Below are 27,006 nucleotides of genomic sequence, written 5' to 3'. Positions count from 1 at the left end.
TGCACCAACCCCATAACTTCTGGTTGAGGCAGAACATATAGCTTTTGGAAATACATCCACTGAGGAAGATAGCCAGACCTGAAGCACTATCTGCTTTAGCCCATTCTGAAGAGGCATTTTGTTTTACATGGAACTGGAGATGAAGGCAAAAGCATATACTTGTTGAAGAGTCCGTGGATACAAGGAAACCCAAAGACTCTCTTCATTAATGTTAAATCTAAAGATATTTCATTAATGTCCCCAAGGCAGGTTTACCATTGTCAAAAGTACATACAATGCAACCGTTGTCAAAGGAGTTGTGCTTGCTTACACCCATATTCACCACTAGCACTTTTGTTTGTGTCAATACCATGGAGCTAAATCTTGATGCAAGTCACATCTCTTAGTGCAACTTGAATACAAAGTTTTGGGGCTGAAAAAAAGTAAAATTCCAACTGGAATGGAAATAATGGTCCAGATTCTCAACTGATGTAAACTGGCATAGCTCTATTGAAGCCAATGGAGCTAATCCAATTTAAACCAGCTGAGAATCTGGCCCCAAAATATCCCCATTCCAGGCTACAAATAAAAATGAATTAGAGATTATATGCAACCACACAGAGATTGAGAATTTAGAAAAGGAACATAAGCATTGTAAATCTAAGGTTAGTAAATTTCCCTAGAGCATTTACGTGCGACTCCTGTACTAATACTCTAAAGTAGCTCTCAAAATATTTAAACAATATTTGAAAGAAATATTTGAAATGTCTGAAGATGACTTTCTGCTTATGTGAAAGCTTATTTTCTGCCTAGTCAGAGACCCATTCAATTGAATGTTTGATAATGACAGGGGTGCTGGAGGAATTGAAAGAGATGTGTCTCTGACTGATGTCAGAGAGTAGAGACCTACAAGCAGATAAAATTTTAAAAACAAAGAAGGGAAATGAGGCCTGGTGACATTTGTGTTTCACACCGATCAGAATTAAATGATATATTAGGGCATACCTGATAATGATACAATGGGCTACTTTACTCTTCCATAGGCATAAATTGTTGGCAAGTTTTTTTTCTTCCCCTGGACAATCCCAGAGTGATGGCAGATTATCAAAGGTGATTTTTAAGTTTATAAACAGGAGATCTGGGCAACAGAGGGGAAAGTTGAGGGTCTTGAACTCCTGAGAATGTCCAGCCAAGTAGAATTTTTATATTCTAGGGTGTGGATAAAAGTTGTTTTTTTTTTCAAGAGGCACAATGAGGAGACTAATAATCAGAGACCACCTTTGGAATTAAAGAAAACTTTGGGCTTTTAAATCAGGGATAAACTGGTGATTTGATCAATGATGACAACTTAACCCAACAGCTTCATTTTACAACCACTTTGCATAAATAGAATTGACTACCTAATCTGCAAGCCATTTATGCTTATGGAGTTACACTATGGTAATGGGGTGGAGAAGTTGACCTATAGTTATTTTCCCACTCATGGCCCCTTTACACCACCAGAGCAATGTCAAGGAGCCAAATGGCAACTAGGCGCCTAAATCTCATTAGAAGTCAATGGGAGTTCAGCACCTAATTACTGTTTGTGCTTCTGAAAATCTCCCGCTATATATCTGCTGTATTTGTTGCCTAACTGAGGTCTCATCATAGTATCTTCTGCTCTCTGGTAGACTTTATTTACATGTCTAAATTGGGATTTAATGAGTCATGTTAGCACTTGGTATCAGTCAGTGTGAGACAACTGCAGCTGTGGAGCTTACTGTGGTTCCTGGATGTCTCTGTGCTAGTAACTCAGGGAGAGGCACATTGTCCTGGGAGGCAGAAGGCCATGGGCAGACTCAGAGTCTGGTAGGCAACCGGGAGGGAGAGACGAGAGACACTATTTTGAGTGATAAGCCCCGTCGGCTTGAGGGAGACGTAGCAGATGTGCCTGGATGGCCACCAGGGCACCTCCTCAGAGGAGGAGCAGTGTCCAAGAAAGGGGGGATACAGTTCAAATGACTGACAGGAGAAAGCCCAGGAAAGTAGAGCTAGCCTGACCAATATGGAAGGTCCTCAGTGAGATGCCACCCCTGTGAGCACTGTGACAGGACAGAAGCCATTTGGGAAGGAGTCTGGAGCCAGCCACCGAAAGAACAGGACTTGCTGTTGGTGAACTTGTGATTCTCAGGGCACCTTCAGGGGTCCCCCTGAAAACTGACCTCTAGGTATCTTCAAGAAATATCCCTAAGCTTGTTCCTTTCCCTGCTCTCAGTAACTCCCAGTTTATAGGACTGTGTTGGGAGAACTCCCTACCCAGTCAGGATGAGTTAGCTCTTCAGATCCAGTGGTGCTGGAACAATTTGTACAGTGGGGGTGCTGAGAGCCATTAAACCAAACTGTAAACCCTGTATATAACGGAAGCCACTTCAAGCCAGGGGGTGCAGCAGCATCCCCATGACCCCTAGTTCCAGCACCTATGTTCAGATCCCTAGATAAGTCAGTTACCACACGGCAAGTACTCTCTTGCTGCTAGTTTAGGGTTGCCCGCCTGCTGTGACTGTATCTGAGCCCTAAGGTCAGAGATTAAAGTTCGGATTTTTAAAATAGTCATTGTACACATGCATCCCTGCAACCCTTTATGTTAAGGGGTCATCTTGGGAACAGAACCAGCCTGATTCCTGTATGAAGCAGATCCCTGTCAACTGAGATTGTCAGCCCCTCTGCAGTGGCTGAAGGGTCTGGATTCACCTCTAAACCTGAGGATCATTTGCAGAATTGTGAGTGCACAGTCTTTGAGTTAGATAGTCAGGGAATTGTTCCCTGAACTGTACCAATATTCATAACTTCAAATACAAAAATGATACACACATACAGACAGCCTAATCATAACCAGCAAATTACAACCTTTTCATAGCCACCTTCTTGACCTCCTTTGTACAAGATTTGGTGCAATTATAGGACCGTGGTTGCAACAATGATCTGTATGGTCACAGTTCATGTCAATAACGTCACATCCCCAACACAGAATTGATGCAGGAAGGGATGACACAAACATCACTGACTGCATCCCAAGAGCTCCCCATCCTTGGTTCTGTCTCACTACAGCTAATATTGGGTTAGAAGCCGTAGCAGTGTATAACAGAAATGTTATCAAAGTTATGTTCAATAACATGATTGAATCTCTTTACAGATTCAAGGTAAAACTTGGTTAGAACAATAGTGGATTGGATCTGCTCTTGCAGCATGGTTCCTGTATGTCTCATGTGATCTTGCCAAGAACTAAAGAACATAGCTACTTTATCCATACAAGCTCTGGCAAATGTTTGGAACCCAATGAATATCAAGTCAATGTAGATATTAATGTTGTCCATAGTATAGGAATCTTGGTATTTAGCCATGAAAGCAATATGGTAGTGTGCCTCAGTTTCCCTTTTCATACAGCACATTAAAGTGGGGAGGGAGTGGGGGAGGAGGAAGAGATAAGAGTTTGGGAATTTTATTACCTAATCTCTATTAAACCTGTGGAGGCACTTAATAGTCTTTTGGCTCTACTGAACCAAGTCCACCAAACTGTTTATTGCTGCTACAGCAGACAGCATTTTCACAGGCCATCAAAGACTCCTACAGATTAAACATATGAATAAGACACTACATTTTATTCCTGCTATATCAGGTCATGTGACTGGGACTTTGGGGGAAATTCATCGGTATTATCAGTGTGGGAAGGGCACAGGAGACCTTGGGTGTATTGGTTTACCCTCTTATGTCATATTTATTTCCTGTTTAATACAATTATTCTGTTGATTATATTGCGTGTTTTTGTGTTATCCCTTGGAAGTCTCCAACTATCTGACAAGTAACTCAGGGTTACACTGTGGTCAGAGTTTTCCTTCCAAGCTGCCTTGGTAATCCTGCCAGGAATGAGCAAGTGGGGTGGAGGCACTACCAAGTAAGTGTGTCTGGGAAGAAAATAAGGAAGTTGCACTCTGCTGAGCTAGAGAAGAGATCCAGATGAACCCAGGTGCACCCATCAAAACCTGTAAAGGAGACTGGCATTAAAGGAGGTAACTGGGAGGACAGGGACGCTACATCTAGTATTAATGTATAGATCATAGAATCATAGAATATGATTGGAAGGGTTGGAAGGGACCTCAGAAGGGCATCTAGTCCAACTCCCCGCTCAAAGCAGGACCAATCCCCAACTAAATCATCCCAGCCAGGGCTTTGTCAAGCCTGACCTGAAAAACCTCTAAGGAAGGAGATTCCACCACCTCCCTAGGTAACCCATTCCAGTACTTCACCACCCTTCTAGTGAAATTTTTTTTCCTAATATCCAACCTAAACCTCTCCCACTGCAACTTGAGACCATTACTCCTTGTTCTGTCATCTGCTACCACTGAGAACAGTCTAGATCCATCCTCTTTGGAACACCCTTTCAGGTAGTTGAAAGCAGCTATCAAATCTCCCCTCATTCTTCTCTTCTGCAGACTAAATAATCCCAGTTCCCTCAGCCTCTCCTCATAAGTCATGAGCTCCAGCCCCCTAATCATTTTAGTTGCCCTCTGCTGGACTCTCCAATTTTTCCACATCTTACTTGTAGTGTGGGGCCCAAAACTGGACACAGTACTCCAGATGAGTCCTCACCAATGCTGAATAGAGGGGAATGATCACGTCCCTCGATCTGCTGGCAATGCCCCTATTTATACATCCCAAAATGCTGTTAGCCTTCTTGGCAACAAGGGCACACTGTTGGCTCATATCCAGCTTCTCGTCCACTGTGACCCCTAGGTCCTTTTCTGCAGAACTGCTGCCTAGCCACTTGGTCCCTAATCTGTAGCTGTACATGGGATTCTTCCATCCTAAATGCAGGACTCTGCCCTTGTCCTTGTTGAACCTCATCAGATTTGTTTTGGCCCAATCTTCTAATTTGTCTAGGTCCCTCTGTATCCTATCCCTACCCTCCAGTGTATCTACCACTCCTCCCAGTTTAGTGTCACCTCCAAACTTGCTGAGGGTGCAATCCACGCCATCCTCCAGATCATTAATGAAGATATTGAACAAAACTGGCCCCAGGACCGACCCTTGGGGCACTCCGCTTGATACCAACTGCCAACTACACATGGAGCCATTGGTCACTACCCGTTGAGCCCAATAATCTAGCCAGCTTCCTTTCCATCTTATAGTCCATTTATCCACCCCATACTTCTTAAACTTGCTGGCAAGAATACTATGGGAGATCATATCAAAAGCTTTGCTAAAGTCAAGGAATAACATGTCCACTGCTTTCCCCTCATCCAGAGAGCCAGTTATCTCGTCATAGAAGGCAATTAGGTTAGTCAGGCATGACTTGCCCTTGGTGAATCCATGCTGACTGTTTCTGATCACTTTCCTCTCCTCTAAGTGCTTCAGAATTGATTCCTTGAGGACTGCTCCATGATTTTTCCAGGGACTGAGGTGAAGCTGACTGGCCTGTAGTTCCTCGGATCCTCCTCCTTCCCTTTTTTAAAGATGGGCACTACATTAGCCTTTTTCCAGTCATCAGGGACCTCCCCCGATCGCCATGAGTTTTCAAAGATAATGGCTCTGCAATCACATCAGCCAACTCCTTTAGCACCCTCGGATGCAGTGCATCCAGCCCCATGGACTTGTGCTCGGCCAGCTTTTCTAAATAGTCCTGAACCACTTCTTTCTCCACAGAAGGCTGGTCACCTCCCCCCATAATGTGCTGCCCAGTGCAGTAGTCTGGGAGCTGACCTTGTCCGTGGAGACAGAGGCAAAAAAAGCATTGAGTACATTAGCTTTTTCCACATGCCTCCCTCATTCGGTAAAGGGCCCACACTTTCCTTGACCACCTTCTTGTTGCTAACATACCTGAAGAAACCCTCTGGTTACTTTTAACATCCTTTGCTAGCTGCAACTCCAAGTGTGATTTGGCCTTCCTGATTTATCATAGAATCATAGAATATCAGAGTTGGAAGGGACCTCAAGAGGTCATCTAGTCCAACCCCCTGCTCAAAGCAGGACCAATTCCCAGCTAAATCATCCCAGCCAGGGCTTTGTCAAGCCGGGCCTTAAAAACCTCCAAGGAAGGAGACTCCACCACCTCCCTAGGTAACGCATTCCAGTGTTTCACCACCCTCCTAGTGAAATAGTTTTTCCTGATATCCAACCTGGACCTCTCCCACTGCAACTTGAGACCATTGCTCCTTGTTCTGTCATCTGCCACCACTGAGAACAGCCGAGCTCCATCCTCTTTGGAACCCCCCTTCAGGTAGTTGAAGGCTGCTATCAAATCCCCCCTCATTCTTCTCTTCTGGAGACTAAACAATCCCAGTTCCCTCAGCCTCTCCTCATAAGTCATGTGCTCCAGACCCCTAATCATTTTTGTTGCCCTCCGCTGGACTCTTTCCAATTTTTCCACATCCTTCTTGTAGTGTGGGGCCCAAAACTGGACACAGTATTCCAGATGAGGCCTCACCAATGTCGAATAAAGGGGAACGATCACGTTCCTCGATCTGCTGGCAATGCCCCTACTTATACAGCCCAAAATGCCGTTAGCCTTCTTGGCAACAAGAGCACACTGTTGACTCATATCCAGCTTCTCGTCCACTGTGACCCCTAGGTCCTTTTCTGCAGAACTGCTACCTAGCCATTCGGTCCCTAGTCTGTAGCAGTGCATGGGATTCTTCCGTCCTAAGTGCAGGACTCTGCACTTGTCCTTGTTGAACCTCATCAGGTTTTTTTCGGCCCAATCCTCTAATTTGTCTAGGTCCCTCTGTATCCGATCCCTACCCTATAGTGTATCTACCACGCCTCCTAGTTTAGTGTCATCTGCAAACTTGCTGAGAGTGCAGTCCACACCATCCTCCAGATCATTAATAAAGATATTAAACAAAACCGGCCCCAGGACCGACCCTTGGGGCACTCCGCTTGAAACTGGCTGCCAACTAGACATGGAGACATTGATCACTACCCGTTGAGCCCGACGATCTAGCCAGCTTTCTATCCACCTTACAGTCCATTCATCCAGCCCATACTTCTTTAACTTGGTGGCAAGAATACTGTGGGAGACAGTATCAAAAGCTTTGCTAAAGTCAAGAAATAACACATCCACTGCTTTCCCCTCATCCACAGAGCCAGTTATCTCATCATAGAAGGCAATTAGGTTAGTCAGGCACGACTTCCCCTTCGTGAATCCATGCTGACTGTTCCTGATCACTTTCCTCTCCTCTAAATGTTTCATAATTGATTCCTTGAGGACCTGCTCCATGATTTTTCCAGGGACTGAGGTGAGGCTGACTGGCCTGTAGTTCCCCGGATCCTCCTTCTTCCCTTTTTTAAAGATGGGAACTACATTAGCCTTTTTCCAGTCATCTGGGACCTCCCCCGATCGCCATGAGTTTTCAAAAACAATGGCTAATGGCTCTGCAATCTCACCCGCCAACTCCTTTAGCACCCTCGGATGCAGCGCATCCGGCCCCATGGACTTGTGCACGTCCAGTTTTTCTAAATAGTCCCGAACCACTTCTTTCTCCACAGAGGGTTGGTCACCTTCTCCCCATGCTGTACTGCCCAGTGCAGCAATCTGGGAGCTGACCTTGTGCGTGAAGACAGAGGCAAAAAAATCATTGAGTACATTAGCTTTTTCCACATCCTCGGTCACTACGTTGCCTCCCTCATTCAGTAAGGGGCCCACACTTTCCTTGATTTTCTTCTTGTTGCTAACATACCTGAAGAAACCCTTCTTGTTACTCTTAACATCTCTTGCTAACTGCAACTCCAAGTGCGATTTGGCCTTCCTGATTTCACTCCTGCACGCCTGAGCAATATTTTTATACTCCTCCCTGGTCATTTGTCCAATCTTCCACTTCTTGTAAGCTTCTTTTTTGCGTTTAAGATCAGCAAGGATTTCACTGTTTAGCCAAGCTGGTCTCCTGCCATATTTACTATTCTTTCTACACATCGGGATGGTTTGTTCCTGCAACCTCAATAAGGATTCTTTAAAATACAGCCAGCTCTCCTGGACCCCTTTGCCCTTCATGTTATTCTCCCAGGGGATCCTGCCCATCTGTTCCCTGAGGGAGTCAAAGTCTGCTTTTCTGAAGTCCAGGGTCCATATTCTGCTGCTCTTCTTTCTTCCTTGTGTCAGGATCCTGAACTCGACCATCTCATGGTCACTGCCTCCCAGGTTCCCATCCACTTTTGCTTCCCCTACTAGTTCTTCCCTGTTTGTGAGTAGCAGGTCAAGAAAAGCTTTGCCCCTAGTTGGTTCCTCCAGCACTTGCACCAGGAAATTGTCCCCTACACTATCCAAAAATTTCCTGGATTGCCTGTGCACCGCTGTATTGCTCTCCCAGCAGATATCAGGGTGATTAAAGTCTCCCATGAGAACCAGGGCCTGCGATCTAGCAACTTCTGCTAGTTGCCAGAAGAAAGCCTCGTCCACCTCATCCCCCTGGTCTGGTGGTCTATAGCAGACTCCAACCACGACATCACCCTTGTTGCTCACACTTCTCAACTTTATCCAGAGACTCTCAGGTTTTTCTGCAGTTTCATACCGGAGCTCTGAGCAGTCATACTCCTCTCTTACATACAACGCAACTCCCCCACCTTTTCTGCCCTGCCTGTCCTTCCTGAACAGTTTATATCCATCCATGACAGTACTCCAATCATGTGAGTTATCCCACCAAGTCTCTGTTATTCCAATCACATCATAGTTCCCTGACTGTGCCAGGACTTCCAGTTCTCCCTGCTTGTTTCCTAGGCTTCTTGCATTTGTGTATAGGCACTTAAGATAACTCATCGATCGTCCCTCTTTCTCAGCATGAGACAGGAGTCCTCCCCTCTTGCGCTCTCCTGCTTGTGCTTCCTCCCAGGATCCCATTTCCCCACTTACCTCAGGGCTTTGGTCTCCTTCCCCTGGTGAACCTAGTTTAAAGCCCTCCTCACTAGGTTAGCCAGCCTGCTGGCGAAGATGCTCTTCCCTCTCTTCGTTAGGTGGAGCCCGTCTCTGCCTAGCACTCCTTCTTGGAACACCATCCCATGGTTGAAGAATCCAAAGACTTCTCTCCGACACCACCTGCGTAGCCATTCGTTAACTTCCACGATTCAACGGTCTCTACCCCGGCCTTTTCCTTGCACAGGGAGGATGCACGAGAACACCACTTGCGCCTCAAACTCCTTTATCCTTCTTCCCAGAGCCACGTAGTCTGCAGTGATCCGCTCAAGGTCATTCTTGGCAGTATCATTGGTGCCCACGTGGAGAAGCAGGAAGGGGTAGCGATCCGAGGGCTTGATGAGTCTCGGCAGTCTCTCCGTCACATCATGTATCCTAGCTCCTGGCAAGCAGCAGACCTCTCGGTTTTCCCGGTCGGGGCGGCAGATAGATGACTCAGTCCCCCTGAGGAGGGAGTCCCCGACCACCACCACCCTCCTCCTCCTCTTGGGAGTGGTGGTCGTGGAACCCCCATCCCTAGGACACTGCATCTTTTGCCTTCCAATCGGTGGAGTCTCCTTCTGCTCCCTTCCCTCAGATGGGTCATCTAGTCCACTCTCCGCATCAGTACGCATTTCACTCCTGCATGCCTGAGCAATATTTTTATACTCCTCCCTGGTCATTTGTCCAATCTTCCACTTCTTGTAAGCTTTTTCTGTGTTTAAGATCAGCAAGGATTTCATTGTTAAGCCAAGCTGGTCACCTGTCATATTTACTATTCTTTCTACACATTGGGATGATTTGTTCCTGCAACATCAATAAGGATTCTTTAAAATACAGCCAGATCTCCTGGACTCCTTTCCCCTTCATGTTATTCTCCCAGAGGATCCTGCCCATCAGTTCCCTGAGGGAGTCAAAGTCTGCTTTTCTGAAGTCCAGGGTCCATATTCTGCTGCTCTCCTTTCTTCCTTGTGTCAGGATCCTGAACTTGACCATCTCATGGTCACTGCCTCCCAGGTTCCCATCCACTTTTGCTTCCCCTACTAATTATTTCCTGTTTGTGAGCAGCAGGTCAAGAAGAGCTCTGCCCCTAGTTGGTTCCTCCAGCACTTGCACCAGGAAATTGTCCCCTCCATTTTCCAAAAACTTCCTTATGTTAAGCATCAGAAGAAAACAAAATATATAAATAAAGGGACCATTTTTGTCGTGTGTTGCACAAAGTTTTCAATGGAGACCAGATGTTCACTGAGTATACATCAGAATAGTTCCATTGAGGTCAACAGAGCTATGCAAGTTCACACTAGCTGAAGATCTGCCCTTGGGTGCCTAAAGTTAGGGTCCTAAATTTTTAATGAGTTACCTAAATAACTGGCTTGATGTTCCAAAGTGCTGAGCACCAAGCAGCTTCCACAGAAGCCAACAAGATCAGACCCTTTTTTTAACCAGTATCCTGATACAAAATAGAATTGTCTCTGGATAGATCCACAGGTGAGTAAATGTAGGTAGCTCCATTTACATCAACATAGCTATACCAGCCAGTATACGATCTGGCCCTCTTTTTATTGTTCAAAGATATTATATGTTGCATGAGCATAAGAGTGGAATTTATACACACAGGAAGTCGGAAAGATACAAAATATATTTTGTTGTACTTGGAAGTGTAATCAAAGAAATTGTGGTATATTGATCCAGATTCAGCTGCTTTTGACCATACATTGGTATACAGGGTACACTGTCTTTTATTGCAGAGATAGCTAACTACTAGGGTCATTTTAGCAGCATATTTCTCTCAGCTATTGGTTGAGAGTTCCTTCAATGGAAGCCATTAGGCTCAAGTATGAAGACACCCCATTCCTCAACATTTTGCTGTGTATGCTCATTAAGGGGCAGGTTTTGCTCTCAGATGCACATGGGGTGAGAGAGTGGGGTTTCCATCTACTTTCATGGGAACCAGCCATGCTCATCTGGTGGCAGAAGCCCACAGGGTCCAAACCAACACCCTTCACTAATGTGAGTAGGGATTGTCTGGTCAGGATCCCAGTTTGCACAGGTAAAAAAAGCTCTGAAATAGGAAACAAGTATTAAGTAGCCACACATCAAAAATTAGTAGTTTTGAAGTTTATGATACTATAAATCTCTTTTTTTCCTGCATCCCTTAAAAATCATACGCACTAATCCTGAAAACACATTACTATTATCTTAATAATATTTTATTTATATTTTTTGCAGCTACGAGAGCTAGAATCTTACTTTTTGTTTTAATGAAAGGTCAGCGTCTCATGTAGTCACTTGGCTCCAGCAGCCAGGGCTTTACTAAAAGCAATAAATATCAGGAAAATCATGATAAAAGCAGCAAGAGCTGGCAACATTGCACATTTAAACATATGCGCTTGCAGGATCAGATCCCGTGTTTCTGCAGCTTGTCTGCCTTGAAATAATGTATAAATAGCTTTAATGCATTTATATTATTAAAAACCAAAAAGATTACTACTAAACAGGGGAGTATTTTGGCCAGGTTGTTTTTAATCTATTTTACTTGATTCTGCTATTGAAATAAAGCCAGTGACACAGCTGCAGGCATGTCTGACAAAGCTCACAACAAGCACGCAAACACACACACACACACACACAGCTGCTTGCAGTCAGCTGCACATTCTATTGCAGGGAGGTATGAAATGGAGCAGCACACAGCCACCTGTGGCAATAAATTCTAATAATTAAGAGTGATTGTGATTTTTATATTCAAGCTGAGATTCTTAACTATTTCTTTTCTCTGGTAAAAACTGCCGGGGTACCATCAGTTTAATATCTGACATGCTACATCCTTTAACAGCAGACTATGGCCCTGATCCTCAAAGATATTTAGGCACCTAACTCCCATTGATTTCAGTGGAAGTTAGGAGCCTAAATACCTTTGTGGATCTAGGCCTATATATTTTCTTTCCAGAGTGGCAGACTTGACAATCTATCAGGAGAAGTAGTAGGAAAGGAAGGACAGTCCAGTGGTTATGGCAGAAGCCTGGGGGCTCAGGCAATGACAATTCAAGTTCCTGCTCTATCACAGACTTCTTCTGTGACCTTGGGTGAGTCATTTAGTCTCCTTGTGCCTCAGGTCCCTGCCTGTAAAAGGGGAATAACACAGTACTTTCCTATCTCATAGGAGTTTTATGAGGACAAATGTATTAAAATTGGGTCCATATAAATACTCATGCAGACAGTGGAGCCCAAATCCTACATATTGTTAATCATATGAGTCCTTACTCATTCCCATATTTGACTAAATAAGTACTCACTGAGGATTGGGCCCAATTTCCCCACTGTTTCGAACTACTATTATGCTATAACTTGTTCCTAAGTTCCCATTTATAGAAATTCAGGGAATACTGCGAAAATACAAGTTTGGGAGAGATGCGTGTGTCAGTCAAACTGATTTTCCTACTGACCTGAAGTGCAGCTCCGTGTAAGCTCGAAAGCTTGTCTCTCTCACCAACAGAAGTTGGTCCAATAAAAGATATTACCTCACCCACCTTCTTTCTCTAATTCCCTAGTGACTGGTATGCATGCCACTGCTCACTGAATAACTGTTTAAGGTTGTCACACACTTAATACTTATTAGCATTATCGGGAGTGGGAACCAGATAGATGTTAGAGCTGGAAAACAACTACTAGGTCAGACTTCTAAGTCCATCCTCCTGTACACATGCACTTAGTGGCGACTAGGCACTTGGAGCAAGCTTCTCAGCTAGTGTGAATCAGGCTATAGTTCATTGAATTTGCTGATTCACTTGCTGAGGAGCTTTCCCCTGTTTTGCATGATCACTTCCAAAATTTTCCTATTTATTCTGAAATAGGGAAAAGTAAACGTATGTCAGAAAATCTTGTTTGCAGTTATTCCTCTAGGATGAAACGTTTTTTTAAATGCCAGCACAAAATAAAACACATTGTTAATACTTTCCCCTGGAAACACATCAGTACTTCAGAGTGTAAATCTCTTGCTACACAAGTGCTTGTCAGTCATATCAAAACTTATACCTCATTTATATAAAAATGGTCTATCAGATTTAAGCACGTTACAGTCAGTCAAATTTCATACTGCGTATGAACAAATAAAACTTACATAAACGCACACACACACGCACACTCTAACACTCACTAGTGACTTCTTCTCAAAATAAAAGTTTAAGACCCCCTAACTTCTCCACTATTGTTTTCTTTAACTTAATTTGGTCATGTCCTTGCAGATGAACATTTCATTTGTAATTGCAGAAAGGAGATATGAGAACATAAACCGTGCCATGGTTTTTGAATACCACAACTGATTGAAATCAGATTGTTAAATAAATGTTTTAAAGAGCTATTTTTGTCTCCTTTTTCTTTTCCATATTCAACACAAACAGAAAGTAAATTAAGCCACTTACAGTGAACCAAAACTTCCCTCGTTTCCATGGAAATGTTTAGAAGACTGAGCTGAAGTTAACCAGACTGCTAAATACAAATGCCTTTGTTCCCAGCTACTCTAATCCCTGAGGCTGCCTCTTGTGCACACCATCACACCCAGTAACCTTTTATATTGCAGAACACTCCTTCATGACAGCTGACTTCTAATTCAGCTTGTGGACTCAACCAGATCCTGTTGAGAACATGTAGCATTGATTCAAAGACGCAAAATAAAAACCCCAACAAAATATATATATGTAGTGTCAAAAATGAACTTCTTTTATATTCTACAATTAAAAGGATTGCTAGAGATCTTTAAATGAAAAGTTCTATATGCAATGCCTGATTCTGATCTAATCAGCCCATTTTTACACTGGTGTAACTCATTTGACTTCAGTGGAACTACTCCTGGTTTGCCCCCAGAGTAAGCAAGATCAAAACCAGGCCCATAGTATGTATGTTATTTGTTGAGAGAATAGGATGGTTAATACTTAAACTATTAATATTACAGATTCCTACAGAAATATTCCCTGTAATAAGTCAGCAGCTCACAACAACATTCTTCCTGGGTCTTGAATGTATACGCTGGGAGGATAATAATTGATGCTGAAGCCATTTTGATGTCACTAAAAAGAAAGGTTAAAAGCAACCAATTCAATTAGGTCATGTATGCCAACATGAAATTGCAAACATTATTTCCATACCAGTTTCTCCGATAGCTCAAGGCAGACAGCTGGTAGCACACAGAGCCAAATCCTGCTTGGCTTACTCACACAAGTGGTCCTATTCCATTGCATATACCTATTGTAGTATGCTGTCTACACAGTACTTGCAAAGATGGATTCTGCTGCAACAAGGAAAGATACTGAAAAACAAAATTTCACAATCCTGCCCAATACCTGACCCTCTACAATGTTTCCTTGACATTATTCAGATTTACTAGCTGTTAATGGGACACATTCCTCTCCAGTGCAGCTCCTTAAAAGTGAATGGACTCCATGAGTCAAGACGACTAATGGGGAGGAGGGGATTTTTAAAAGTGCCCAAGTGATTTAAGAGCACAAGTCTCATTGACTTTCAGTTTCTATGGGACTCGTGCTCTAAATTCTCTTAGGTATTTTTGAAAATGCCACACTTAGTTTTCAGATGTGCAAACTATAAGGCTAACAAACATTTTCTTGGTTTCTGTACAATTTTCCAATACATCATCATCACTTTTCACATTTGTAGCACAGACGGTTTCCTACACAACCTCCATTTCAGAAGTGCAGAGTAAGAGGATAGGGAAAAAAGTCTGAACATCTGATTGATTCCTCAGGGAAATATTTCCACTGGGCTTCTGAATATATAGTTACATAACCCTTTTGTGTGAAAAGACAGGAAAACACGAGGACTCCCTAGAAGGTTCAATGACAGCAAGTGATCATTTTAGCAAGCACTTTTGTCCTAAGCTCAGCCAGAACTAGCATCCAAGGATTTATTTCACTGAACAATATCATGGGGGCAGGGAAGGGGTAGTTGATAAGGAATCTCAAACATGCTGAGGATGAATAGACTCAAGCATGCTGCAGTAGAATATACTGATCCCCAAGACAAAGAAGATCCGCTGAACAATGGAGGATTGGAAAACAGATGGTACCACCCAGAAAAGCAAGAGAATAAATTTTCCTGTGTAGAAACCCTGCAGGTGAATAAGTATCTCAGGCTCTTCGTCTGGAGGGATTCATGCCCAATCTGAACCTATTTGACCAGGATTATTTGTCAAATGTTTGCAGGGAGAAAAAATAGTGTAAGTGATCCACCCCAGTGATGATAACACTCTAGCTGTGTCACATGTAGTGGAGCAACTGTACAGGCAAAGTGTGTGTGTGTGTGTGGGGGGGGAGGAATACTAAACTATTTTTACTGTGAGCTGAGAAAGAGGACAGCCCAGCAGTAATAACAGGTGCACAAGCAACAGCTGTGGGAGGAGATGAGATGCCTAAGTAGTCTGATATCATCAGATTATCAGTGTCTCAAGCCTTTTGCTAGAAATAAAAAAATAAATAAAATACAATAATTTCTTAATAAAAGTCCCCAGCACTCCAGAAACAGAAAATATGGTGTAATGTCCATTTAACAACTACTCTTTCTAGCATGTCAGCATTTTAGCTATTGTATTTTGTATACAGAGTAAAACAGAGGTTTGTTTAGAATTTTGGTCAGAAAAGCTCTAATTAACAAGCTAGGGAAGAGGTACTTGACCAAAAAGGAGCCCACATGATTAGTTATCAGTGGCTCACTTGTTAAAGTCAGGCATCATGCAAGGTCTGAAATGAATCCAAATCCTTTAATAAAACTGAATGTCATCTTAGCTGCACCTCTGACTGACTGATGTCTACAACATCACACATTTAATGCAATTCTGCACAAGTTTTTACTCCTTCTATTTGCATTGTGATTAAAAATTGTCCTTCGTTCTGAAAAATTACTCATGAAATTGGAATTCAGTGAGCAGGTGGGAGAACAAAGCAAAAATACATCATGAAGAGACACTGCAGAGAGTCAGATCATCCCCTACACAGGGAAACCTATGGAAAGGGAAGGGAAATCTGTGACTCCCCCAGCCAGGATTCAATCTCTCTTTTGGAGATGTGGCTTACACTCCCTAAACCTGCAGAGCTCCTGAGATCTGTCATTCACATGGAGAGCCTCCTCTGTCCCGCTCCATCCCCTATCTCCACTCAATTTCCTTGTCCTTCATTTCCCCAGCAGACATGAGTTTCACCTCACCCAAATAGGAGGACGGAAAAAGCGATAACACTCAGGTATTTCCACTAGGTTTTTTAAGGACTAGTCCTGCCTGAAGGCCATATATTACTTATAGCAGATTTCCAAAGAGAAACTGTGTTACAAAACATGGGTAAGAGTTCCCTTTTGGTCCTCCACTGACAGAAAGGGTAGGCTAAGGACAATGTCCTGGACCAGTTCATCTATAGTGGCACTGAGGAGAAATCTAATACTTATAGTAGAAAGAGAGAGTCTGACACATGAGGCCTGGTATGAGGGGCCTCGTGTAAGGCCTAAGGCCCAAACTAAAGTCAGGCCTTGCTGATATAAAGCAAAATCAGCAAGAGTCAGTCTATGACCAAAAGTCAGGCCCTGTTACAAAGTAGATGCCTGTTTACAGGTTCACTATCTGATACATGAAATTGGTAAGAACAGGCCTGGTGTTGCAAAAACACAAGCACTCCTAGGAACTATGTATTCATGTAAACACATTCCGGAAGGATCGTGCCAGAATACCCCAATACAAGGCTATGGTGTAAACATACTCCCCGAAGATGATACAGGGACACACTGAACCCTCCTAAAGATAAGGTCAGGCTGACAGGGAAATGGATAGAGATATTTTGATCGAACCAACATGTACAAGGTAAAGGGTAGTAATTAACCACATCAGAGGGGCAATATGTAACTTGTTTGTATCAGTGTATAAAAGAGGGATTGCAGAGGGGGTGTCTTTGTCTGGCCAATGGGGGATCAGAGAGTCCTGCCGTTCACTGAGCTGGTCCATTGTAATGAGCATACATGTGTTAGTGGTCCTGTAGAGTCTACAGGATACTAGAACTGTGCTTTGTTAACAGTAAGTCTGACTGAGTGTCTTCGCTACTGAACCAAGTCTGTGGTCATCTTGGCAGTTTGATCAAAACCTGCTGTACGGGCTATCTGGCCAGAGCCAGTGCAGCACACAGCGAGAACACACACAAGAACTGTAAGAACCTTAAAGACAAGTCCTGAGTGGCACCACCCATACAAGAGCCTCCAACGGAGAAAAGTCTTCAAGCTACAGAAAAGCATCCCTTTCTCTCAGTAAATTCAGTGAGTAGAGTTGTCTAATGTGATGCAGGATACCCCAGATATCATCAAAGGTTAAGAGGAGTGACACCATGTGACACCATGGCAAAGACTATTAGACTGCAGTTAAATACAACATGGAGAAAGCACTGATTATGCCATGATTCTCCGTGTGCAGAATTCCATCCTAAGATCAACTCTCTAAGCTAAAAATCAATGCTCAGCCCTTGACAGTGATTTGAGACAGCTACCTTTGCATCCAGGACCTCCAGCCAAAGTAGGCCCAAGCTCAGAAGTCAGATACACTTCAGCACGCAGCTAATAGGTAGCTAGCCAGCTGCTTCCCAGAGTGGCCTTAGGGTGGGCAGGCAGCCTCACTTGGGAGAAAGAACAAGGATTCAGGAATGGAAAAGGGACAGGAGTCCAATAGGTGATGAGTCTTTCTGGGTTTTGTCAAAGTTCAATGGGAGCAGGAATTGATGAGTTTACTGAGGGAGGAACCCGAGGATCCAGCACAGTAATTTATAGATTAGTAAGGTACGTCTACACTGCACACTCCTTTAGGCAGCATGTAGAGTACATATCCCAACCCCACCCATCCCCCCCAGTATAAATAGCAGTGTAGCTGGAGAGGCACTGTTTAGATGAGTAGAGTACTGACACACCTGAACCCTGCAGGTGTGTACCCAGGTATGTACACCTACATGCAGGGCCGGATTTAGGGGCAGGTGACCTAGGCAACCACCTAGGGTGCCGGACTTAGAGGGCACCAGGCTCAGGGTTCTGTTTTTTTGTTAGCGATGAAAGGGAAAATATAATGTACATGACAAATCGATACATCAGATCCTGGTCTATGGCCGGCGATGCTAAACTCTGCCAATATTGATCACACAATTTTGAACAGGCCGGACAAAATTGAGGATATGACATTTCCAATAAATGAGCAGGAGTGTCACTTCTCAAAGTCACACTGTGAAAGAGTGCTCAAGAATGGTGAGAAACTGAATTGGCGTTGGCTAGTTTACTCAAAATCAACTGACAGTTCTTTTTTTTGTTGCAAAATATTGTATAAGAATGCAAAAATTTGTTTCTTACGCTTTCTGGATAAAATTACTGGCATAACTTGGCTGATGCTCTGAAGCAACATGAAAAGTCATCCAGCCATTTTATGGCCTACTCCAAATGGATGGAGGCAGGGCTGGCTCCAGCTTTTTTGCCGCTCCAAGCGGCAAAGAAAAAAGAAAAACTCAATTGAGCTGCCGCCAAAGTGCAGCCAAAGAGGAAGAGAGGGACTGAAGGACCCGCCGCCGAATTGCCGCCGCAGACCTGGATGTGCAGCCCCAATAACGGACGGACTGCTGCCCCTTTCTATTGCCCGCCCCAGGCACCTGCTTCCTTCGCTGGTGCCTGGAGCTGGCCCTGGATGGAGGTTGAGTCCAGGCTCAAGCTGAATAAATACATAGCTGCAGAAAAACAGCGCATTGTTAATGTAGAAACCCAGCATTGGAGGAACATGCTTGAGTGTCTGATCTCAATTACCCTCTTCCTTACAAAGAATAATTTGGCTTTCTGGGGCTTGTCAGATAAGTTGTTCACTGAATACAAGGGTAATTTCCTCGGTTGGGAGCTCCTTGGGAAAAATGATGATGTCAGGTGTGAGTACTTCCGTTGAGTAGTTTGTAAAGAAACTATGGACCATTACTGCAGCAAAACTATTCAAAACGAATTGATTGATCTTATGGCAAGGAAGGTACTTGATAACATATTGATGCAGCTCGGCAAAGCAAAATACTACACCATAATAATGGACTGCACTCCTGATATTAGTCACAGTGGAAAGATGTCATTTAGAGTAAGATTTGTTGATGACGAGGATGGCTGTATCCAAGTAAAAGAATGCTTTATTTGTTTCCACTCTGTGCACGACTCTACTGGAAAAGGCATAACACAATGTTTTGAATGATAATAAAATAAAGCCTCAGGACTCCCTCAGCCAAGGCTATGACAACAGTGTAGAACATGAAGGGAAGAAACAGTGGCATCCAGGCAAGGATCCTTGTGCTGAATCCAAGAGCTTTCTTCATGCCTTGTGGCTGCCATTCCCTAAACCTGGTTGTGTCAAATGCAGCGTCGTCTTCTTTAGATTCAGTATCTCTCTTCGTAGTACTGCAAAGGTGGAAGATCCTCACGGACAATGTTACAAATCTGACCATGAAGCTGCTAAGTGACACTCGCTGGGAGAGCCGCATTGATAGCATAAGTCCAGTGAGGTACCGAGTGACTGAAGTTTATGACACCATGATGAAACTGGTGCAGTAAAGCCGAGGCTGAAATCCCACACAAAGCGCAATGCCTGTCAAACCAGATCACTGACTTCAAATTTCCTGTGTCAATTATGGTTTGGCAGGATATCATGTTCCAACTAAGTGTTGTAAGCAAGGCATTACAAACACAGTAGACGGACATTACAACTGCTACTACTCTGATGAGAAGCTGCCTTGATTTCGTTGTGGCATTCAGAGACAACAGATTTGAAGATGTCATCACTGCTGCCAAAGAAATGGCAGAAAATTTAGGAATTGAGCCTGTCTTCAAGGAAACTTGTATTCATCAGAAGAAGAGAGAGTTTGGTTATGAGGGCAGAGATGAGCTGATGAGAAGCTCAGAAGTAAATTCAAGTGGGAGTTTTTTTGCTCACTCATTAACACTGCTTAAGTGTCCATCGTAGAAAGGTTTGGAAAGACCTGAGGGTTTTTGTCTGATCTTAGTAAGCTGCCGGCGGACAGGAATACACTCTTGAACAATTGTACGGACCTTCACCGGACGCTGATACTTTGGAAATGTTCAGACATTGATTATTAAGGCCTCTATGTCGAACTGGATAACATTTATCACATTTTGCAACACGGGAATCACTCTCCAATTCATTCACAATGCAGAGCTGAAGAATACTTTTCCTAATGTGTCAATAGCTTTGAGGATTCTGCTCACGCTGCTGGTCACAGTCACGAGTGGTGAGCACAACTTTTTGAAGCTGAGGCTCATTAAAACATATCTTTGATCAATGATGGCCGACAAGAGACTGACATCGCTTGCTATTTTATTGCTTGAAAATGCCACGAGCCAGTCTTTGGATCTCTCTGATGCTGTGCTTCAGCTCATGAGGGCAAAGGTGAGAAAAGTGACCTTTTGAACCAAAGGATTAGGGTTAACATTCTAAGGATGTCACCTTCTGTAACCCTATTTAATACTGTTGGTGCACAGATCAATTTCTTGACATTAGAACAATTCAGTTATTCTTAAAATTTAAAAGTTTCTATAAGCTTAGAGGAAACAAATTTTTTATTTGCTTATCTATAGCACGAATAAATACAGATTTACAGATCCTAGCATGCAAATTTATCATCTCATAAAACAGGGATAAATCATGCATGCAAATCGTGCATCGAAGTTGTGAAATGGGCTACAAATGCAATAAAAATAAGGTACTCAAAAGTTTAACAAATGAAGGGAGGGCGCCGAAGATGCTCCTCACCTGGGTAGCCTTTGGTCTATGGCCAGCCCTGCCTACATAGCTCTCTACCTGCACAAGCAGTGTCTCCTCCATCTCCATGGCTATTTTTAGCAACGTAGTGTCCTGTTGCTGGAGCCTTTCCCCCTCCACCAGAGTTTTCTATTGACAGGTGTAGCATGGACACAGCTTGCTTTTCACTGCAGCCTGTAGCAACACATACCCTTCACACTGCCGCAAGTGGTATGCGGTATAGATATAACCATAGAGTTTAAGGTTAGAAGGGACAACAATATCATCTAGTCTGACCTCCCGCATATCACAGGCTATTAAATTCCACCCAGTTACCCACATATTGAGCCCAATAAACATGCATCCGGTAGAATAAGCATTGTCTGCTGTAATATTTGATTGCATCCAACCTAAACTAACTGTATGCATTTTCCAGATACCCAGCTAGTTTTGATCCCAGTTCTAGCTGCTTTTTTCTTAAGATGGTTAAATTAAGCCTTTTAAACAAAACCTAGGGATATAATATAGACTGTAAGGAAAGCAGCTTTGAATAGCCTATGTGAAATGGAGGGAAGCCTCCTCACCCATTAATGCCAATAAAAACTGGAGTTTGGGGTTCAATATATTTGATTACATCAGCATCTTGCTACAAAGAAACATTAAATCACCAGTGTGAATGCTGAGCCAAGTATATCTGAGAACATGGGTTATGACTCAAGCTGCAGTTTTGCACAGTACCTGCTTGGATTAATTGTGTTTTAATTTCCACAAGCTTGATTAATATTGCAGCTTATGCAAGCAGTGGCAATATATATGCCGCTGCAGTGAACTTAAAGATGCTGGTATCCCACTTACAAGGCATTAGTGTGTGATCACATTCCCCCCACCCCCGACACCCACACTCTTCATCTTCAGTCAACATTCAATTACATGTTAATTGCCTCAAGCAGAATTGGCAGAGGGGGCAAAAGAGTCCTGGCCAATACTTCAAGGGTACCTGACCTCCAGTTTGTAGAATTCCTGACTGTTTACAAAAGCTGAATTCATTCAAATGAAAGACAACCCGTACAATGAACAAAAGGAGCGTCAAGTATCAGAGGGGTAGCCGTGTTAGTCTGAATCTGTAAAAAGCAACAGAGGGTCCTGTGGCACCTTTAAGACTAACAGAAGTATTGGGAGCATAAGCTTTCGTGGGTAAGAACCTCACTTCTTCAGATGCAAGAGTGTGTTAGCTTCATAATTCCACAGAAGCATTCACTGCGATTTGGGTCTTAAGCATTTGTGCTATTATTTTACTGCCTCCTCAATGTAATTTAAGTCAGGGGGAGTTGTATGTATGTCTCTAAGAGCATGAGCTGACCCATTGGGTGCATACTTTGCTAAGTCATAGTGTTGTGTTCAATATATGTAGTCTTTTATACCCATTGTCACTTCTTGGGCAGTGCAAAATACTTTGTGTCCTTGACCAAACCTCTTGACATCATGGGCAGCATAGATCCCTCAAAGAAAGAACAGACTTCGCTTCAGAGACTGTCTCCAGAGAGGAGTTGCATACGAGCAGGCTTCTATATCTCAATCACATATTAGTGAAAAGGACTTAGCCCAATGACAGTAGACTATTTAGAGCTGGGTCCTTTTTGTCTGTTTATGCACCTGACCTATTATTGCCATTTCAGTGCTGCTTACAGAGGTGGTGGGCTAGGACGGAGGACTTGTGATAGGTTTAGAGTCAATGCAAAACCAGGCACTATGTCGTGAGGGGAGAGCCCAGTAAAAGTGTGACTGAAAATCAGTATACAGGCCTGAGCCAGAGGATCCATCTGCCTCATGTACAATAATGTCTACCTTATTTACTTTCACTCCCCAGTGTACAGTCCAATTGCTCAGGCTGGGCATTGGGACCGTGGTTTGGCCCTGTGAGCAGGTGACTTTTCCAAACTGCTCTAAAACAGAAGTCAAACTCATTACTTCATTGCCCCACATCACACACACACACTTACTTTCTAGGATCTGGCTTTATTGACAAAGATCAGCTCAAAGATTCTCCCAGCCTTGACTGCTCCTGGGAATTTTCAGACACCCTCAGACCACACCACTAGATCCTCTCTTCCATTCCATTACCTGGGTTGGATACCAAGCCATGTGCTTGTGTGACTCATCAGCACTCACTTAACTTTTTCCAGCAAGATTTACCTTTATTGTAGTCACTAAGTGTACAAAGCTATAATTGTTACAATTCCTCTTCTCCCATTTCTGATACTTTTCAAGACTCCACCCAAAAAGAGGACTTATTTTCCTTTTATTCCCCCAGGGCTGGAGTCATCTTTGTATTATCTCCTGTTTGAATTATGTTTTATTAAATTATTGCATCTGTGAAAATAGTGAAGAGAATTCTCCATGGATATTCATTCAAATTCTCAAGTGAATTTAGTTTCAACCATGTTTACAACACTTTGGTGATTGGTTTTGTCCAACTTTGTGCAAAAGAGTCAACTTGAAGCTCACAAAAGATTTTAAATTATATATTCAGTTATAAAATTTACAAAATGCAACATGCACGTGTCACAGAGTTTGGGGGAGACAAGGTCCTGCACCCCCAGCTTCCTGCAATTCACCATGACTCTCAGCCAGCCAGTAAAACAGAAGCTTTATTTAGACGACAGGAACACAGTCCAAGACACGTCTTGCAGGTACAGACAACAGGACCACCTCAGTTAGGTCCATCTTGGGGGGGCAGGGAGGCCAGACTATCTCTGTGCCTTCCCCCACATCCCCATCCAGATCCAAACTGAGGCCCTCCAGCCCCTCCTCTCTGGCCTTTGTCTCTTTCCTGGGCCAGGAGGTCACCTGATCCTTTTGTTCTCCAACACCTTCAGTTGGCATCTTTCCAGAGGAGGGTCCCAGGCCATTAGTTGCCAGGAGACAGAGTGCCGGCCATTCTCTGTGCAGACCATATCACAGGGGCCCCCTTGGGCTCTGCAACAATCATACACCCTGATCCCCCCACCTAGATACCTAAGAAATGCATAGGGGAAACTAAGGCACCCACACAGTATTCAAAGAAAACATTAAGAACATTCCCACTTCATCACAGAACTGTATTAGTTAGTTATCCAGTCAGGGAACAGAAACAATACCCCATGATTCTCAGGATGCAATTAATCAACAGAATAAGAATTTCAAAAAACTAACTTTCACAATGAAATTTTTGCAAAATAATTTCCAGGCGAAGATTTGTTGAAGAAACTGGCAAATAGTTTTGAATACTGTATTCTTCTTAGAATTTGCAGTTAGTCATGGGAAACTAAGTAACTATCATGGGAAATAAAAAAAAAAGATTGTCAAATTATTTATTGTGAACTTCTCATTTAAGCTCCAGTTATTATATGAAACTCACAGACTTTGGAGGGCTAGATGTAGAGAGTTCTCAATGAAAAGTCTATGTCTCTGCTAACTTTCTCCTCTTATTGGCTCAGCAAAATCTGTGTCTGTGATCTTCAGGGCATTTTGAAAGGCCCATCTATTCACATGAGTGTTTGTTTGAGAGTAGGTGTGATATCACATGGGGTTTACCATCACCAAACATTCAAAAATCATGAGTGAGGCCTTAAAATATTGCTTTAAAATCATGAGATTTTCAAAATAATATGTTTGGAGTTCTTTGTATTTGCCTTCTGATGCTGACGACTCTAGGTCTCACATTTTCAAGCTTTTCTCCGCAACTGTGAGAACTAGAATTTTTTAAGGAAAGCTAAAATTTTAATATGCTCACACAATACCGTGTTCTGGATCTTTAAAAAAAAAATCCCAAGTATCACAAGATTCACAATAAAAATGCAACAGCTGGCAACACGGATTTCAAATACCACTTGCTGCCTCAGTCTTGTTGCTGTTCATGAGCCAGATGCAAAGCTCACCGAAGTCAGTGGTAATACAGTGACTTCAGCAGACTTTGGACCACGTCCACTATTTCCAGTTTGAGGGAATGGTCTATGAATGCTGCATATTGTATTTGTTGATTGGTGTATGTGTCGATTGGAAATGTGCTTGAGAGGCTTGAGTTTGTTTGAGAAATACAAAATATAAAACCACATTTTTGGGCATTTGGTCCTAAGTGGTGCTGAGCTCTTGCAATACTGAAGTTCACAGGAATTTTGGGGGGTAAGTACATGTTAGAATTTGCCTGTGATTTAGTAGAGCTGGCTGATAAGCTCAATCTGTGGATTTCTCTTAGCAAGGTCTCCAAACTGATGGCTGGAGAGAAGAATGAAAGTGGTCAATCCATTTGGAAAGCAAAACGTATTTTTTTAAAATGTAAAGGCATCACATTTTGTTGAACATTAAAGATTCCCACCCACAAAACAAAACTACATTTTGCCTTCATAACAACAGTTTAGCCTAATGAAGCACAGCTGTTTTACATGCTTCAGAGGTAAATTAAGACACAACAGGATGTGCAGTAATTGTGTAAAGATCAAGTTCCTTAAGTAATTATGTCAGTTAATTCGCAAAGCCGCCTTTGAGCTGTAGTTATGCTTATAGTTTCTTTTGATTGTTTATTTAACACGTACTTGTCCATTGCATTTAAAAAAAGAAAAGCCACGTGTAAACTAGTCATGATGGCAATTCTACCTAGATCCAAATTATGCCTTCAGATATTCATGTGAAATAACCTTGTATCTGAACTTGCAGCCTCTTGTGGGCAAGGCTCCCCACTGACATCAATGAAGTGTTAAGACTGAAAGAGGATTGCGCCTATTCACTTCAATGGGAGTCAAACACAGATATCTAAGACTAGGAGTTGATTCTGCGCTGATTTACAACAGGACTGTACAGCAGTTCAGTAAGGTTAGAAATAGGCACTTAGAGTTGGTCAGAAATCAGGAGAAAAAACCTGAATATTTCATTTCGGCCAAAGTTTTCCAACCAGTTCTAATTTAAACCTCACTTTGCAGGTGTAGGTTTGGAGTTGGGTACCTAAAAAGTAATTAAAATACTATTTGTAAAAAATACATTATACTGGTTACACAAAAATTGTGAGTCAAGTTTTATGACTATTTAATAACTAGAAATGGACCTGGAGGGACCATAACTGTAGCTATGAACACACCATGGAGTTTGGCTCTGGATCTGAACTTCATTGCTCAGGTCCATCTTTTACATTAACACATGCTATTTTCTGATCCCTGGTCTTAATTCTCTGTTCTCAAACACTGTCAGACTGTCTCACCCATTACTCATCTTGGGTCAGATTCTGTTCTAATTTCTAGCTATACCAGTGTAAATTTGGTATAACTCCACACTCTTCAATGAGGTTACTCTATACTTAGAGCAGAACTTGGCTCCTTGGCAACATTCCATCCTAGATTCAAATTACCACAGCCTGGTTTAAGAACCTGACAACTTGGGGGTTAACTCTGCACTGCATTTAAAAAAAAATTGAAAATTATCTCCTTGTGTCCAGCACTGCCAGGGTTTTGTTTTCATTTCAGTTAGGTTTGTCTTTTTTGGCATTGTTTATATGGGGTCTGATTCTGTAACTCCCTCACAATTACGTAAAAGTGGAATAACTCCAGTGAATTCAGTGGCATCACAGAGGTGTAATACTGGTATATGAGAGCAGAATAAGGGTCACATCAGGGCTAGTAAGCGTGTGCACACACAATATATACACAAAACAGACATCTATGCTTTTCACTAGAATTATGCATTTTTAAAGCAAGAGTCAACTATCACATTGTATACTCTGCTATCAAGGATAATGAGGGATGCACCTTGGATTGTAAACAGAACTGAGGAAAGGGCAAATGATGTATTGAAGATACAACAATATTGTATGCGGTTTTGTGATGTTAAGAGAAAGCCTGAGGCAAGAGCTGTATAGACACTACTTTGCTCCAGCAAGGGTTACAATGTAACCCTTTAGTTACATTCCCAGCATGACACGTCAGTGGTTCATTGAAATAAGAATGCACAGTTAATTATTTCTCTGAGGTTTCTCAAGCAGAATGGGTTTCCACAGTTGACAGAGACAAAGATATTTCCAACAGGAAGAAAATGAAATACTAAAAGGAAATAAAAAAGACTAACAAAAATAGGCAATTAGAAACGATGTCTTAAGTCTGATAAATCTTTACAATTAAACGGCCTTATTAGTGTCCAGTGCCTCAAATTTAATGCATGGGGTTTTCATTGCAAGCCTCCTGTTTCAATCATTAAAGCTTGTAGGAAATGCACAGCTAACATGCTACACATTAAGTTGAGCATCTCTCTAAAAGGCTATTTTCTGCTCCCCACTGAGAGTTTTCATTGA

At 42.7% G+C, this 27,006-nt stretch overlaps 1 protein-coding gene across 8 annotated transcripts in view; it reads right to left on the bottom strand.

Moving 5' to 3' along the window:
* Nucleotides 1-27,006, bottom strand: part of DLG2 (discs large MAGUK scaffold protein 2) — a 1,449,438-nt gene that overhangs the window by 1,316,232 nt on the left and 106,200 nt on the right. The window contains exon 1 of one of the 8 annotated variants that reach the window (XM_065595621.1): nt 13,315-13,454. The exons of the other annotated variants lie outside the window; for them this stretch is intronic. Within the exon in view, the coding sequence (XP_065451693.1) occupies nt 13,315-13,342 (28 nt within the window). The 5' untranslated portion in view covers nt 13,343-13,454. Of the gene's footprint in view, nt 1-13,314; nt 13,455-27,006 lie in introns of those variants that run through there. 8 annotated transcript variants of the gene reach the window in all.

The sequence above is a fragment of the Chrysemys picta genome, chromosome 1, assembly GCF_011386835.1.
Source record: "Chrysemys picta bellii isolate R12L10 chromosome 1, ASM1138683v2, whole genome shotgun sequence".
NCBI lineage: Eukaryota > Metazoa > Chordata > Testudines > Emydidae > Chrysemys > Chrysemys picta.
The sequence above is the reverse complement of the archived record's forward strand: the minus strand, read 5'-3'. Positions and strand labels throughout refer to the sequence as shown.